This window comes from Manis pentadactyla, chromosome 3 (assembly GCF_030020395.1).
Source record: "Manis pentadactyla isolate mManPen7 chromosome 3, mManPen7.hap1, whole genome shotgun sequence".
Taxonomy (NCBI): Eukaryota; Metazoa; Chordata; class Mammalia; order Pholidota; family Manidae; genus Manis; species Manis pentadactyla.
The window spans coordinates 92,854,637-92,872,095 of NC_080021.1; the positions used below are offsets into that span (position 1 = coordinate 92,854,637).

Consider the following 17,459-nt stretch of genomic DNA (forward strand, 5'->3'; position numbering starts at 1 on the left):
TGACTAAAAAGTTAATAAATTAATAAGATACACTGATATCCCACAAGCTAAATATAATACTGGAATTTTTAAATAATAGCTTAAAAAATACTTATTCTGTTTTAAAATTGTATAATCTGTATGTTGAAGATTATTTCAATTTTCCTATATAAACACAAACACATACATTTGTACAGGAAAATCATGAGGGAAATGCTAAGTACTTTATTATGGGCTAATTTCAGGTTATTTTATACTCTATTCTTTCCTTTTATCATCCAAACTTTCTGTAATTTGTACGTATTATTTTAATTATCAGGAAAAACAAACATCCTTATTTTGGAGTCTTTTTTATTTCATTTAGAGATATAAAGGCAAGTGCCTGAATCCAGAGACACTGGTTTTCATCACCTCCAGCAGGTACAGAAATCGTGTCCACACTCTGGAAGCAAGAAATTCTGGTAAAGCCCATGGTGTTCACTCATGGTCAATATTCTTCAGAAAATGGATACCAAGGGTGATGGGCAGCACTGAAAGAGAAAGCAGGACATTAGCTCAGCAGCTCTGTCTCACTGCCCAAGAGAGGGTTTCTCTGAGGGAGCTTCAGGCCCTGCTCCAATCTCTGAGTGACAACCACGCCCTCGCGCCCGGAGCCCCGCCCACTCCCACGCCTCCAGGGCAAACTGCCCCTGCAGCCCATCCCCCACGTCCAGAGCAGCAGGGCCACAATAGGACGCCCCCAGCTCCCAGGCACAGCTGATGCCACCACCCCATAAAATAGGAATTTTACTATTGTGTTAGGATAGACCTGAATACAATCTACGCTGGATTCATTATTACTCAGTTACTATAATTATAAGCATTTACTTCTTATTATTAAAGGAATGAAAGATGGACGGTTTCTACAGGACCCTGGAAGTGCAGTGGGCCGCAGGCACTGTGCCTCTGGGTCTAATGGGAAAGCTGCCCGAGGGCAAGTTCCTCAGCACAGGGGGAGGCCAGGCAGCAGTGAATTCAGGGACGCAAGTGCTGGCAAATTTGCTTCTGGTCTGGCCTGGGTCCCGCTCGCGTGTCTGTCGGGTCCCAGGTGGGGCCCTGGAGTTGACTTCTATTCTGAGGTCTACAGAGAGCCCCTGTGTTACTCCTACACGGGACAGCAGGCCTGTCTCCTTGATTTCAGGAAGCTTAGTGCTTCTTACAAACTCCATGTAAGAGAAAACCAACTGTGAAAAACAGGTCACTTACAATGATAATTTAAAATATCGGAAATTTCTGTTGAGGCCTTCAATTGCCTTCATGTCTTCTGGAGTCAGTTCAAAGTCAAAAACCTAAAAGGAAGGAGAGATCAGATGGCCTCTGCCTGGGAACCAGGGGCCTTGCTAGCTGGGTGGAGACAGGGCCCATCTGCCTGCACTTTCCCACCCCTCTCCTCTGCTCCACTCCACAAAAGAGAGGCTTAAGGCTCATCCACTCCACACCTTTCCAAGTGAGGTGCTTGCAAAAGAAAAGGAAAAAAAAACTTTTCTTTCCCCCAAACAAAAGGACAGCTGAACAACCAGGCAAATTCACCTGTTGAATTGACCAAACTTCTCTCAGGTTTGCCTTTCAATCTCTAGAATTAGACGCAGCCATGAAGAAAAGCCAGCGTGGAAGGAAGAGCTGCCCCTGTGAGGATGCCCTACACCTGGTGACAGGGAGCATTACTTCTCAGCCGTCACCACCCCCACAATTCTCCTCCCAGATGAGCTTACTCTTCCCACAATGAGAAAATCTTTCCAATAGACAGAAGACACACTTGCAGGTCTTACATTCAGAGAGTTCTCCATTTCAAATAAGTCTTTCTTAACTTAAGTTCAAATTTGTTCTTATTTTACAATACATAGGACTAAATGGAGAGTTTAAGAGCAAAGCAGACAGATTTTTGGTAAGAAATATGGAAGGAAGAAGTCTGGTGTTTCATCCAGGAGACAATGTCATGGAAAATTCAGTGCCTTTATCTGTTATCTATCTGTCTGTCTATGTGCCATTCATCTTAAAATATACCACAGTGCCATGGGGATATGGATTAACATGTTGAATTAACCTGAAAAATAAAGTAGAATTTTTTTCTGATTGGTTGAAGAATGAGATTTAGATTTACCTACCAGGTATTTCCATAAATTGAATGAACTCAATCTAAGGTTTTGGAGCAATTAAATCATAAATAATAAACTCCAAATGTCATCTTTTCAAATGTTAAGGTCATGATGAAATTTTAGCTATCATTTTAAAAAGGGTAGAGCTGGTGCACTTTCCTACCATTCTCTACAGGTTCAGGACAAAGTTGAAGACCATGACTGATCCAAGGGACGGGAGGACATTATAGGGAGCACTTAGGGAACAACCACTCATTCATTTGCTGATTAGGCCAGTCTAGAAGCTTATATCTATCCTGCTACCTGCCAGGAGCTCCGCTGGGGAAAGGTGCTGAGAGCTGACCCAGGGAGGCATACATGTAGGGGTCAAGTCCAGAGAGCACACTGACACAGAAACACGCCATGTAGGCTAGCCAGGCCAACACAGCCTCCCTAACAGAGCCATGCCAAGAGCTATGGGTTCCCAGATGGTTCAACATAGCAGCTAATCCCATTGAGTTTGATACTGAAATACAAATAGGGGCTCCTCAGGCAGAGGAGGGAAGAGAGAGAAACCAGGGCTGTCAAAGGTCTTTACTGCACAGAAGGACTCCCAGAACCGATGAAATAACAGAGATGAAAAGTGCTCAGTGTCACACAGCCAGGGCATGGCAAAGCCAGGCCTGGAGTCCATAAAACCCAGGACCCTGAGGGTAGTCTCCCTCGTCCCCCTGCCCCCATGGCACCCTGGGAGAGGTGGGTGGGATGAGGGTACATGGTTGTATGCTAGAAGGCAAGAAAGACGGCCCCCATCCTGGCACACTTTCCTCACTGGGAGGTACTGTTGGCCTATACCTGGAAGTTCTCTTTGATTCTTTTCTCACTGAAGCTCTTGGCCAGGACCACCACCCCCCGCTGCAGCAGGAAGCGCATGGAGATCTGGCCTGGGTTTCTATTGTGTTTCTTGGCAATTTCCTTCAATACTGGATCCTCCAACAGGTGTGGGCTGTCCTCTTGCACCCTGAAAAAGCAAACACATAAGACAGAGGGTGCAAGACTGAAAATATAGTATAATGGCCCCATTTGCCCAAATTCCATAAATGTGAGAAATAGCTATATATTGTTTGTATGATTAAAGAAGAACTTCTGAATATTTCCAGATATTTATTCACAATTGTGCCAAACTGGAACAAAACAAAAATTCTATCAATAGGTGAAAGGAGAGACAACTTGTGCTGTGTCCACACAATGGAATATTACTCAGCAATAAACAGGAAATAACTACACACAGCAGCATGGTTACATCCCACAGACAGATGTAGATACAAAAGCATACGTGCTGTATACCTGCTCTTATAGATGAGGCAGGTGCTGGAACACACTCAACTCATCAAAGTTGAACACAGTAATCAGAGAAATGGTGAGGAAGAATTGTCCAGTAAGGACACCAAAGGACTCCTGGGAAAGAAAGAATGGTTCTGTATCTCCACAAGGTATGGTTTACAATGCATCCATCTCTCAAAAATTGTACAGATAAGGTTGATGTGAGAACCCATATAAATGATGCCATAATATTATGTTTGAAGTTAACATTTGGAGTGGGGTTTTGCACATATGGATGAACAAGGACCAGAGAATGCTGAGATAGTGGAAGCTCAGTGAAAGCTTGTAGGAATTCACTACACTACCATGCCTGTGTTTTTATGTTTCAACCTTTCTGTAAGAACACATTAAAATTTAATATAAGAACTGTCTTGTTACCAATAGAGTTGCTGACAAGCTCAGACCTGACGCTCTCATTACCAATTTGGGTCTCTTTGGGATCCCAGCACACAGTAGGCAACTAGAACGATGTCCTTGGACTTGCAGAATTCCAGGAGTTTGCTCTGGTTGAGGTAAGGGTGACATTCCACCTGTAAATTGCCAAGACCAATGGGTATAAGAGTGCATGGACCATTTACATGTAAATTCAAGAAGCCCTTTGAAGAAATATCTAACACTATGGTAGTACATTTACTCTATCCTATAGATCAGTCATTTTTTTCCATGCGCCTCCTGAAATAACTTCAAGTGCTATTGATAAGGAAAATATTCAACACAGCCATCAAGGACAATAAACTGCTTTTTTCCTCCGGTTGGCAAACTCAGCAGAGCACCCCATCTCTCTCCTCCCCTCCTTCTCTGGGCTCCTCTTTTGCCCTGCGCATGCCAAAATGTCACATATCAAAATAATATAAATTGCTCCCCTTGGGAGATTACTCCCCTCTGAGCCCACGAGTGTAAGAGTAAAACCTCAACACTCCAAGATCTCTGAGTGCCGCTTGGTTCTTCTGTCAATGATCCAGTCCACGTTTTCCAATATTTTCTGTAACACTATCAGTTTTCAAGGTCATAAAACAATTTTCTTCTTGTATTTTAATTAGCTTCTAAAATCATGAAACACTGTTCTGCCCAGACTGTAGTCTCTAAATGAAATTCCCTACTGAAAAAAATCAAGATTCCTTAGAAAAACAGATGACTGCCTGTCTGGGCAATAAAGCTACAGACTGAGCCTAGAGCATCTATCACTGTAGAAAGCAAAGCAGAAAGGGAAGACTCGGAGGCATGCCAAGGACTGGGGAGCTCACTTGAAGAGGCTCCTACTGACCATAGGGGACAAAGTGATCTTAAATAAGAACAGTAACTACACTGGGCAGGAAATGTCCTATTTGTTAAATTTTGTGAATTCACAATGACACATACATGGGATCAAGCCTGTGGATCTAACCTCCAAATTACAGGAAGAACAACACACACTCATGTCAAACTGTGTCACTGGGATTCGGCAAAATCAATAGTGCAGAAAAATTTAAGGAAGGAAAAAACTGAGTTTCTTTCCAAAAAAATTGAGAGAAAGAGAAAGAGAGGGAGGAGAAGGAAATGGCATGGAATGAAGGAAGGGGACAGGGACATATTTCAACGTATTTTGAATTATTCTGTACAAATAATTCCAAGTCATAAAATAAGGTGACAAATATAACTATGTGAATGGTTTCTTGCATGAATTTCAAACTGTTTTACAAAAGGGCTCTAAAACTACAATATCACAGTGTTTGCAGCTTGGCAGCATGTGGTGTTAGTTAAAAACGTATTTCTGATAAGATTTACTCATTCTTCGCTCCCCACTCCTGTGCTTTCTCTGCAGCTGCTCCAGCGGGACTTCCCATAAGGCCGTGGAGGCAGGTCCATGTCCACTGCATCCCTGGGGGATGGGCTGCTCCTCAGCGGGCCACACCCCCGGCTCCCTAAACCGCTTCTGCCCTCTCCTCTGGCTGTCCGCTCACCACACTCTCCTCTTTTCCTCCCTCCTGCCTGGAAACTCGTCTTCAATCCCCAAACCAGTGCCTCCCTGCCTGATCCTTACATGTTGACATCCTGCCCTCCTCCTGTTCATTCTGTGACCTTTCTCGGGGGAGCTAACCCGTTTCTGTGAGTTTCATTACCACCCATAAAGTTACACTTCCAAACTTTGGTTCTCACCTGACAGCCTTCCTGAGCTCCAGATCAGTCTGAACATCTGCCTATTTGCTTTGTGCCCTTAAATGGCGCACAGGCACCTCAAGGCCATCTTCGAGTCATGAATAGATAGGCTTCCCACCCCACTCAACCTTCCTTCTTTGGCACTTCCTACTGCAGTGAAGGAACAGTCAGCTGTACTGTCCACATCATGAAGTAACGGGGGTTGTTACTTAAGGAAGGTGTGCAGAGCACACAGTAAGGAGCCCGCAGTGGGCTGGGCGCTCACCTGGTTGCACACGGGCTTGTACTTGAGGCCTGGCTTGTTCAGGATCATCTCCAGCTGTTTGTGATTGAAATTGGACACCCCGATGGACTTGGTTAGACCTGCATCTTTGCACTTCTCCAGGGCCTGGGGAGGAAGGAAACAGGTGGCAAACCCTTAATGTCCTTTGGCCCTTTCACCTGACATGGAATTTTTTAAAAGCTGGAAATCTGCTTTAACATAATATGCCAATTTGAACCCAACAGTTTTATCACTGTAATATATTATTTCCTCATCTACTTTATTGCTAGGTACACACATTTTGTTTCCTGGAGTCTATGACCTGCACAGCCAGGACAGTAAGTAGATATTAGGATGCTTTAAATGTCCTCCTTCCCTCTCACCCTCTTCCATGTGCCTATTTCGCTGTTACTAAAGAACAGTTCTTTGACAAATGGTATCATAGTCCAGGCCAACGAGGAACTCTCACTAGGAGAAGGTCCTTGTGCCTCTTTCCTAGAATGGCGAAGGGGTCTCTGGGGTGGCTTATGCATGGCAGTCTACCACCTTCCCCTAACTCAGACAGCAGTTCTTCCCCCTACCCCGGGGGTGCTGATCTGTCACAGGTAGAGCTCCAATTCCTCTGAATTTCCTTTCTGAGCAAGAAGGAAGAAAGGCTCAGCCCGCTCGGAGGGGCAAAGAGACCCCTACTAAGACCCAGACATGATTAGATAAAATAGACCTTGTTCAACCTTGCTTCTCAGATGACAGCACTGAGGTACGGAGGAGCCCAGCAAGGAGGCTGAGGGCAGACTGAGGGAGCCACAGCCCCTTTCTTCTGACTGCTTCCAGTGGCCTCTGCCTTGTCACATGGTGCCTTCTAGTGTCAGGACCAGTACTTACCGCCCACGTGTCCTGCAGGTCCACTGTGTCTAAAACAACTTCTCCACTGGCATCCTTTGGCAAAAGCTCCTCCCCAGGCTGGAATACAGACAGGACAGAGGATGAAGAAGGGTTTGTCTATGAATGACCTTCCTGGGGCTGAAGGCGCTTGGTCAGGCCACCTGCACGAGGCTGTGGTTACTAATCAGACAGAGAGAGATGGAGACAGAGTGTGTAAGAGAAAACAGGGGGCAAAGGAGCCCAGAGTCATCTGAGAATCAGCAGCAAACTGTATCTGCACCTTCCCACACACACACCCCTAAATCTCACTGAGAATGGCTCTCTTGCAGTTGGAAGTGATCTTGCTTCAAAAGGACAGGCTGATGTGGATGATGGGACAGAGCATTATTAGTATGCAATGTGCTTTAGATCCCCCTTTATGTGATAGCCCAACTCACAGAGAGTGAAGACTGGAAATGTTTCAGGCAATCCTCTGGAATGAGAGGTTGGATCTGTGAAGCCCAGCGGGGTCAATTGTACAATATGGACCATCCCAGGGACCCACATCCTGTCTGGGCAGAGAGGTCCAAGGGAGGCGGGATTTCCCGTCATACCTGGGCCATCTTCCCTAACTCCTCACCCTCAAGGACACTAATCCTAAGGGCCTTCAGACAGCAGCACCTCACTGATACCTGCTCACTAGGCTCCCTGACTCATTGAGGTGAAGGCTGGGAGGTGAATGAGTTTCACTCCATCTGTAGGCCCTGGGATGAGGACAAAAAGGACGTGATGTGGAGGTGACATAACAGTCATGAAATGTCCAGTCAGGCAGCACTTCCATCTACCACACTGTCACACCTCTCTCAGGAAGGCCTCCTGGAAATCTAGCTGGAATGAGGTTACAGAGACATAAAACCAGTGATGAAATAGTCTTGGAAACCAGAGGAAGGCAAACCCAAACCTGACCTTCAAGGCAAATGGCACGTGGATAAGGAAGAGGTCTACATAGTCCAGCTGAAGCTTCTTCAGCGATCTTTCCAGGGCTGGTCGGACCAACTCTGGTCGGAAGAAAGTAGCCCAAAGCTGCAGTGACCGAGAGGAATAAAAACTGCTCATGATCTCCCACATCTGGGACCAAAACTAAACATCACAGTTAGAAGACAGAGCAAAACAATCTACTGTGGTCTAAAGATCAGAAGCGGTGGGCTGTGTGGCTGCTCCTAGTGTTGGTCACACCCTTAACTGGCACTGGCATTTATCTGAGTGACTCTAAGGAAATGGAATGAAACCGAGGTGGGCAGGAAAAGTAATGTAAGAGATTCAAAGTCATCTCTGAAAGGAGTCAAGGCAGGTCAGGACAGGACAATGGGCTCTGCAGTCCTACTGTGCATGCCTGCAGACAGTCCTGCTGAGAGGCCACTGTCTAAATACAGGTAAGTCCTGATCATATGCACACAGATCATTCTGTAGAGAACATTTTACACTGGAGCAGGGTTTCCACCGAAGAAATGTTACAAATGGCAGTACACCCAACACTGACTTGCAGAAGTGATTCCTAGCCTGGCTATTTTCTGAATAATGTGTCTACCACATTTGGCTCCATCCTGAGGGGTCTGCTGAGGAATCAAAGGGGTGGCCTCCTCTGTAGCCACCTGCTCAATCTGTCCAACACATATGGGAGATAAGGGGCCCAATTTGGTTTGGCATATAAATGCTGACTGCTGTTCAGACACCTAGGATGAAAGCAAGCCTTTGGTGTTTTCTGCTTTTCTCTACGGGGTCTCACAGCATTAGGAGGCAAATAAACTAGTCACACCAAGACCAAAGTTGTTGTTTTTTCCTAAATAACATATGCAGCCTGTCAGAACCCCTGCCAGCCCCAACCCATGGCACCTTGGTGGTGTAGAATAAGTCCTCTCTCTTCACCGTGCCGTCAGCAATCTTCTCTCGAAGGGCCTGGCCAACCTCCTCCTCATTTTGATAGACGTAGGCTGCATCGACATGGCGGTAACCTACATCAATAGCCACTTTGGTGGCTTCCCTAGCCTTGCTCTTAGGAACCTGCAAGATACAGAGTAGGAGGGTTGGTAAGCAGCCCCATTCACACAGGACCGATTTATTTCCTTAGTAGCATTTCCCCAGCTCTTACTGTGGGTCTCCTAGTGCCCTGGTTGGTGGTTGTGACCTGGGAACCAAACCTGTACTCTGGGAGCACAGGCTACACTCCACACGGGAATGAGTTGGTGACCCGGGCCTCACCAGGGAACCTGGAAACTCAAGTTTCATTCGGTAAAGAATTCCCAGTAAGAAAGCAGTTAACATGAAATCTTCTGACACTTGGAGAATGCTTCTAAACATATATATATGGAAAGGGAGATGGAGTTGAAGATGAAGGTGATGGAGTGGAGGTGAGACAGATAAAGATGGAGTTAGAGATATCAGAGCATCTGTTTCTGACTCTGAATTAGAAGCAAGTCCAAATACTCATCCTCCATCCAGTGTCCACTGATCTGGGCTCTTTAAGTCAGCTTAAAGTCATTCCTGATTGTTTTCTATTCTTCCTTCCCCAGGTGTTCTCATTCAATATTTATGCATCAAGTATCTATTAAGTGCCTCCTGTGTGCCTGACATTGTGCAAAGCCCTGAGGCCCTGGGAATCTGATTATTAGCAGAGGCCCATGTCTCCCGAAGAGGCACCCCCTGTGCTGAGGTGTAATGGCGGGTATGAGGGGGGCCACGTCATTGCAAGCAGACTGGCAGCCACTCGCTGTTGATAGCTCCTGTCCCACCTCTACCAAGATGGAACGCGCTGCTCTCTATCATTTATGCAGGCAGTCACTCCTAATAACCCACAGCTGCCCCTGCCTCACCCTGTGACCTGAGCTGGGCACTCTAAGTACACTGCAGTCACCATGTGGACATGTGGGTAATACTGATAGGGAAGATTTACAAGGACAGCAACCTAGGGGGTGACTCCACTCTGTGTAGCCCCCCTCCCTCCTCAACACAAACACTACAAGGACAGTAATTTACGAGGTGGCTCCCCTCTGCCTCTGCCCCCTCCTCAACTGAAACAAAAAAACACTCCCTTGGTTTCCACCGAGCACGGGTTCCCAAGGTTCACTCCCTGAACTCCCTCCCCCTTGCCTGCTTGCTTGCTGTGCACATAGGAATGTTACAGATAAGAAAGGAAGCAGAAACATATAAATTGCTCCCTTTTCCTTTGTTCGGGGCTCAGACTTTTTGGGAGATTGCTCCCCTCTGAGCCCACCAGTGTGAAATAAAGCCTCAACACTCCAAGACCTCCGAGTGCCACTTGGTTTTTCCATTGGTGATCCTGTCCAGGCTTTTTTTTCAGTATTTTCTGTAACAATACATTTGGTGACAAGACCAATTCCATCTCCATTGCTCTCTGTGTCCCTACATCTACTTTGCAAACACCTAACATTTGCAGGAATAGTGTCTTCTTCTCAGACAAAGGTTTCTGTGATATAAGACCTTCTGCACCAACACACTGAGTGCAAAGCTGCTACCATGCAGTCCTGTAGGTGGTCCTTTCCTCCTGGGCCCCCTGCCTACCAGGCATTTCTAGCAGAGGGCAGAGCAGCCCGAGCTCGGATTTTAAACACATAAGAAGCAGAGGAACAGTACTTACCCGGAGCAGCTTTCCTGCAATTAAAGGTAAGTCAGGCCAAGTGCCCAACATTCATGGCGAGCATCCAGTATACTTTCAGTAACCAAAATAATAATAATAATAATAATAAAGAGAATCCACCCTCAAAATGATCTCCTCTGAACCCACAGCATCATTAGCTTGTCTCACTCAGTGCAAAGGGACCTGGTGAAATGGAGGCTGGGACTGATCCTGCCACATCACCCAGGGTGTCCCAGCTTCGGGACACACAGCTGCCGACCACCTTTCCAGTGCTGTTTGCATTCAGCCCTCCAACTGACTGGCTTCTACTTACTTCCTCAGGAGCAAGGGTGCCAAATCCGAGCACCGGCATGGAGTGTCCATCGTTAAGCTTCACAGCACGACTGCGCTTGAGGTCCATCACCGTTCCCGGGCCTGGCCGCTCTGCCTTCCCTCCCTTTCCTGTCTGAGAGCCAAGGCGAAAACAAGGCTCCAGCTTTCTTTCTTTATACTCTGTGCGACAAGAGGCGGTGCTGGATCACAGCCACTGGGGTTTCGAAAATGAAACTGTAAACAGCCTACTGACTTCCTCCAAACTCTTTCTTATCTGTGCAGGCTATCTCACAGGAGTGGCAACAGAAACTTCAGGCACAGCACAGGACTTTGAATTTTCTCCTCAGCATTGCTCACCCTTGACTCCTAAGTTGAAAATTGAAAATTAGCCAAGGAAATTTGTCCTTGATAATGATATCAGATTTATTTTACCAGATGTAAAAAATAATTAGGCTGCTCGTTTTGACACACGAATTCTACTTTTCGACCTTAGGTAGGATGCTCTTCATTTTGTCCAAAATTCCCAACAAAAAAGATGATATTCAGAGTTTCTTAAACAGAGCTACATGTGTGATCCTAAGCACACATGCAACAAAATTCCTTAGGGAATTTCATTATCTTTTGTCCTGGATCAAGACCTCATTCCACCTTTGTATTCTCTGCCTTTTTTGGTTTTTTTTGGAATGTTTTTAGCAGCAAAAGAATCGTCTGAGCTCCCGGAAATCTTTGTGTAGTTTTGGCTGTGCATCAGCCACTGCCTCCTCCTGGAACAGCCTCCTCAGTCCCTCCTCATTCCCATCAGCCTCATGAACGCCTACTGACCCTAAGGGCAGGAGCCCCTGCCCACATCCTACATGAGGGCCTCCATGACCCTACTGGAGGGCTGAATCTCTCTGTCCTGTGCACCCACATTATTCTGGCTTCTATGAATACAGTCCAACAAGCCATACTAGTGAAGTTACACTCTCACTGCTAAGGAACTCTGCTAAGGAACTCCTGAGCTCAAAATAGTGTTTTATTTACTGTCACTGTTACACTGAGTTTCATTCTATTTGGATTTTGCACTTGGTCCTTTAGAACCAACCCCAGGCTGTGGCATTGGATTTTATCTTATTATTTCCAACCCATCCCTCTGGCTGCTCATAGTGAATTCCACCTTATTCTGTTACTCCACAGATTTAGTATTCATTCAAACATTGTGTCCGCTACAAAACTGATTACCGGCGGAAGATGGCGGCATGAGTAGAGCAGTGGAAATCTCCTCCCAAAACAACATATATCTATGAAAATATAACAAAGAGAACCCTTCCTAGAATAAAGACCAGAGAACACAGGACAATATCCAGACCACATCCGCAACTGAGAGAACCCAGCGCCTCGCGAAGGGGGTAAGATACAAGCCCCGGCCCGGCGGGAGCCGAGCGCCCCTCCCCCCAGCTCCCGGCGGGAGAAGAGCAGGCAGAGTGGGAGGGAGACGGAGCCCAGGACTGCCGAACACCCAGCCCCCGCCATCCGGGCAAGAGTGCACAGCCCTCGATACTAGGAAAACAGGGCAGCAAGAACAGTGAGCAGGCACTGGAGGCCGGGTGTCGGAGGACATAAGAAAAGCGTGCGACCATTTTTTTTTTTTTTTTTTTTTGCTGTTTTGTTTTGGCGAGTGCTTTTTGGAAGTCTTAAAGGGATAGGGACCCCAATACTAGGGAAACAGGGCAGCAAGACCGGTGAGCAGATACCTGAGGCTGGTGCCGGAGGATAAAGAAAAATGAGCGACCACCTTTTTTTTTTTTAAATTTAAAAATTTTTTCTTTTTTTTTTTTTTTTTTGGTGGTCATTGTTTTGTTTTGGCGGGTGCTTTCTGGAAGTATTAAATGGGCAGGGCGGGACACTTAATCCAGAGGTAGGGAATCCGGGGATCTCTGGGCACCCTAACCCCTGGGCTGCAGGGAGCAGGGAGGCCCCTTTCAGAGATAAATAGCCTCCCAGCAGCTCCTGCTCCAACGCGACTCCACCACTTTGGAGTAGCTGCCCGAGCCAGGCCACACCGACAGCAACAGCGGAGATAAACTCCACAGCAGCCGGGCAGGAAGCAGAAACCCTGTCTGCGCGAGCTGCGCAGCACAAGCCACTAGAGGTCACTGTTCTCCCAGGAGAGGAGGGCCACAAACCAACAAGAAAGGAAGTTCTTCCAGCCATCACTCGTCCCACCTCTGCAAACTATTCCTATCACCATGAAAAGGCAAAGCTACAGGCAGACAAAGATCACACAGACAACACCAGAGAAGGAGACAGACCTAACCAGTCTTCCTGAAAAAGAATTCAAAATAAGAATCATAAACATGCTGACAGAGATGCAGAGAAATATGCAAGAGAAATGGGATGAAGTCCAGAGGGAGATCACAGATGCCAGAAAGGAGATCACAGAAATGAAACAAACTCTGGAAGGGTTTATAAGCAGAATGGATAGAATGCAAGAGGCCATTGATGGAATTGAAATCAGAGAACAGGAACACATAGAAGCTGACATAGAGAGAGACAAAAGGATCTCCAGGAATGAAACAATATTAAGAGAACTCTGTGAACAATCCAAAAGGAACAATATCCGTATTATAGGGGTCCCAGAAGAAGAAGAGAGAGGAAAAGAGATGGAAAGTATCTTAGAAGAAATAATTGCTGAAAACTTCTTAAACTGGGGGAGGAAATAATCGAACAGACCACGGAAATACACAGAACCCCCAACAGAAAGGATCCAAGAAGGACAACACCAAGATACATAATAATTAAAATGGCAAAGATCAAGGACAAGGAAAGAGTGTTAAAGGCAGCTAGAGAGAAAAAGGTCACCTATAAAGGGAAACCCATCAGGCTAACATCAGATTTCTCAACAGAAACCCTACAGGCCAGAAGAGAATGGCATGATATATTTAATACAATGAAACAGAAGGGCCTTGAACCAAGGATACTGTATCCAGCACGACTATCATTCAAATATGACGGTGGGATTAAACAATTCCCAGACAAACAAAAGCTGAGGGAATTTGCTTTCCACAAACCACCTCTACAGAACATCTTACAGGGACTGCTCTAGATGGGAGCACTCCTAGAAAGAGCACAGCACAAAACACCCAACATATGAAGAATCGAGGAGGAGGAACAAGAAGGGAGAGAAGAAAAGAATCTCCAGACAGTGTATATAACAGCTCAATAAGCGAGCTAAGTTAGGCAGTAAGATACTAAAGAGGCTAACCTTGAACCTTTGGTAACCACGAATTTAAAGCCTGCAATGGCAATAAGTACATATCTTTCAATAGTCACCCTAAATGTTAATGGGTTGAATGCACCAATCAAAAGACACAGAGTAACAGAATGGATAAAAAAGCAAGACCCATCTATATGCTGCTTACAAGAAACTCACCTCAAACCCAAAGACATGTACAGACTAAAAGTCAAGGGATGGAAAAACATATTTCAAGCAAACAACAGCGAGAAGAAAGCAGGGGTTGCAGTACTAATATCAGACAAAATAGACTTCAAAACAAAGAAAGTAACAAGAGATAAAGAAGGACACTACATAATGATAAAGGGCTCAGTCCAACAAGAGGATATAACCATTCTAAATATATATGCACCTAACACAGGAGCACCAGCATATGTGAAACAAATACTAACAGAACTAAAGGGGGATATAGACTGCAATGCATTCATTCTAGGAGACTTCAACACACCACTCACCCCAAAGGATAGATCCACTGGGCAGAAAATAAGTAAGGACACAGAAGCACTGAACAACACAGTAGAGCAGATGGACCTAATAGACATCTATAGAACTCTACATCCAAAAGCAACAGGATATACATTCTTCTCAAGTGCACATGGAACATTCTCCAGAATAGACCACATACTAGGCCACAAAAAGAGCCTCAGAAAATTCCAAAAGATTGAAATCCTACCAACCAACTTTTCAGACCACAAAGGCATAAAACTAGAAATAAACTGTACAAAGAAAGCAAAGAGGCTCACAAACACATGGAGGCTTAACAACACGCTCCTAAATAATCAATGGATCAATGACCAAATCAAAATGGAGATCCAGCAATATATGGAAACAAATGACAACAACAACACTAAGCCCCAACTTCTGTGGGACGCAGCAAAAGCAGTCTTAAGAGGAAAGTATATAGCAATCCAAGCATATTTAAAAAAAGGAAGAGCAATCCCAAATGAATGGTCTAATGTCACAATTATCGAAATTGGAAAAAGAAGAACAGATGAGGCCTAAGGTCAGCAGAAGGAGGGACATAATAAACATCACAGAAGGAATAAATAAAATTGAGAAGAATAAAACAATAGCAAAAATCAATGAAACCAAGAGCTGGTTCTTCGAGAAAATAAACAAAATAGATAAGCCTCTAGCCAGACTTATTAAGAAGAAAAGAGAGTCAAAACAAATCAACAGTATCAGAAACGAGAAAGGAAAAATTACAACGGACCCCACAGAAATACAAAGAATTATTAGAGAATACTATGAAAACCTATATGCTAACAAGCTGGGAAACCTAGGAGAAATGGACAACTTCCTAGAAAAATACAATCTTCCAAGATTGACCCAGGAAGAAACAGAGAATCTAAACCGACCAATTACCAGCAATGAAATTGAAGCGGTAATCAAAAAACTACCAAAGAACAAAACCCCCGGGCCAGATGGATTTACCTCGGAATTTTATCAGACATACAGGGAAGACATAATACCCATTCTCCTTAAAGTTTTCCAAAAAATAGAGGAGGAGGGGATACTCCCAAACTCATTCTATGTAGCTAACATCACCCTAATACCAAAACCAGGCAAAAACCCTACCAAAAGAGAAAACTACAGACCAATAACCCTGATGAACGTAGATGCAAAAATACTCAAAAAAATATTAGCAAACCGAATTCAAAAATACATCAAAAGGATCATACACCATGACCAAGTGGGATTCATCCCAGGGATGCAAGGATGGTACAACATTCGAAAGTCCATCAACATCATCCACCACATCAACAAAAAGAAAGACAAAAACCACATGATCATCTCCACAGATGCTGAAAAAGCATTTGACAAAGTTCAACATCCATTCATGATAAAAAACTCTCAGCAAAATGGGAATAGAGGGCAAGTATCTCAACATAATAAAGGCCATCTATGATAAACCCACAGCCAACATTATATTGAACAGCGAGAAGCTGAAAGCATTTCCTCTGAGATCGGGAACTAGACAGGGATGCCCACTCTCTCCACTGTTATTTAACATAGTACTGTAGGTACTAGCCATGGCAATCAGACAAAACAAAGAAATACAAGGAATCCAGATTGGTAAAGAAGAAGTTAAACTGTCACTATTTGCAGATGACATGATACTGTACATAAAAAACCCTAAAGACTCCACCCACAAAACTACTAGAACTGATATCGGAATACAGCAAAGTTGCAGGATACAAAATCAACACACAGAAATCTGTGGCTTTCCTATATACTAACAATGAACCAGCAGAAAGAGAAATCAGGAAAACAACTCCATTCACAATTGCATCAAAAAAAATAAAATACCTAGGAATAAACCTAACCAAAGAAGTGAAAGACTTATACTCTGAAAACTACAAGTCACTCTTAAGAGAAATTAAAGGGGACACTAACAGATGGAAACTCATCCCATGCTTGTGGCTAGGAAGAATTAATATCGTCGAAATGGCCATCCTGCCCAAAGCAATATACAGATTTGATGCAATCCCTATGAAACTACCAGCAACATTCTTCAATGAACTGGAACAAATAATTCAAAAATTCATATGGAAACACCAAAGACCCCGAATAGCCAAAGCAATCGTGAGAAAGAAGAATAAAGTAGGGGGCATCTCACTCCCCAACTTCAAGCTCTACTATAAAGCCATAGTAATCAAGACAATTTGGTACTGGCACAAGAGCAGAGCCACAGACCAATGGAACAGACTAGAGAATCCAGACATTAACCCAGACATATATGGTCAATTAATATTTGATAAAGGAGCCATGGACATACAATGGCGAAATGACAGTCTCTTCAATAGATGGTGCTGGCAAAACTGGACAGCTACATGTAGGAGAATGAAACTGGACCATTGTCTAACCCCATATACAAAAGTAAACTCAAAATGGATCAAAGACCTGAATGTAAGTCATGAAACCATTAAACTCTTGGAAGAAAACATAGGCAAAAACCTCTTAGACATAAACATGAGTGACCTCTTCTTGAACATATCTCCCCGGGCAAGGAAAACAACAGCAAAAATGAGTAAGTGGGACTATATTAAGCTGAAAAGCTTCTGTACAGCAAAAGACACCATCAATAGAACAAAAAGGAACCATACAGTATGGGAGAATATATTTGAAAATGACACATCCGATAAAGGCTTGACGTCCAGAATATATAAAGAGCTCACACGCCTCAACAAACAAAAAGCAAATAACCCAATTAAAAAGTGGGCAGAGGAACTGAACAGACAGTTCTCCAAAAAAGAAATACAGATGGCCAACAGACACATGAAAAGATGCTCCACATCGCTAATTATCAGAGAAATGCAAATTAAAACTACAATGAGGTATCACCTCACACCAGTAAGGATGGCTGCCATCCAAAAGACAAACAACAACAAATGTTGGCGAGGCTGTGGAGAAAGGGGAACCCTCCTACACTGCTGGTGGGAATGTAAACTTGTTCAACCATTGTGGAAAGCAGTATGGAGG

General features: G+C 44.5%; 1 protein-coding gene across 3 annotated transcripts; it reads right to left on the reverse strand.

Moving 5' to 3' along the window:
* Nucleotides 1-313: 313 nt before the first annotated feature.
* LOC130678826 (aldo-keto reductase family 1 member C15-like) lies at nucleotides 314-10,896 on the reverse strand. 3 transcript variants are annotated; one of them, XM_036888242.2, is made up of 9 exons: nucleotides 10,704-10,896; nucleotides 8,629-8,796; nucleotides 7,702-7,818; nucleotides 6,757-6,834; nucleotides 5,878-6,000; nucleotides 3,897-4,006; nucleotides 2,949-3,114; nucleotides 1,225-1,307; nucleotides 314-509 (listed from the first exon to the last, which is right to left on the reverse strand). In XM_036888242.2, the coding sequence occupies exons 1-9, from the start codon at nucleotides 10,788-10,790 to the stop codon at nucleotides 467-469; spliced, it is 975 nt and encodes a 324-aa protein (XP_036744137.2). In that variant the 5' UTR covers nucleotides 10,791-10,896; the 3' UTR covers nucleotides 314-466. The 3 variants fall into 3 exon arrangements, 2 of the variants coding, with proteins under 2 accessions (XP_036744137.2, XP_057354095.1); XM_057498112.1 differs by lacking the exon at nucleotides 7,702-7,818; XR_008996334.1 differs by lacking the exons at nucleotides 314-509; nucleotides 1,225-1,307 and adding an exon at nucleotides 3,441-3,551 and having other exon boundaries at nucleotides 2,987-3,114.
* Between the last annotated feature and the right edge of the window lie 6,563 nt (nucleotides 10,897-17,459).

What these genes read in the sequence shown, in the direction of transcription:
- LOC130678826 (XM_036888242.2), bottom strand. Translation starts at nt 10,790, where the DNA reads ATGGACCTCAAGCGCAGTCGTGCTGTGAAGCTTAACGATGGACACTCC. An exon ending in GCACCCTTGCTCCTGAGGAA is followed by an intron (nt 8,797 to 10,703) that starts GTAAGTAGAAGC and finishes TGTATCTTGCAG; the next exon opens with GTTCCTAAGAGCAAGGCTAG. An exon ending in GAATCAAAGAGAACTTCCAG is followed by an intron (nt 1,308 to 2,948) that starts GTATAGGCCAAC and finishes CCTTCCTTTTAG; the next exon opens with GTTTTTGACTTTGAACTGAC.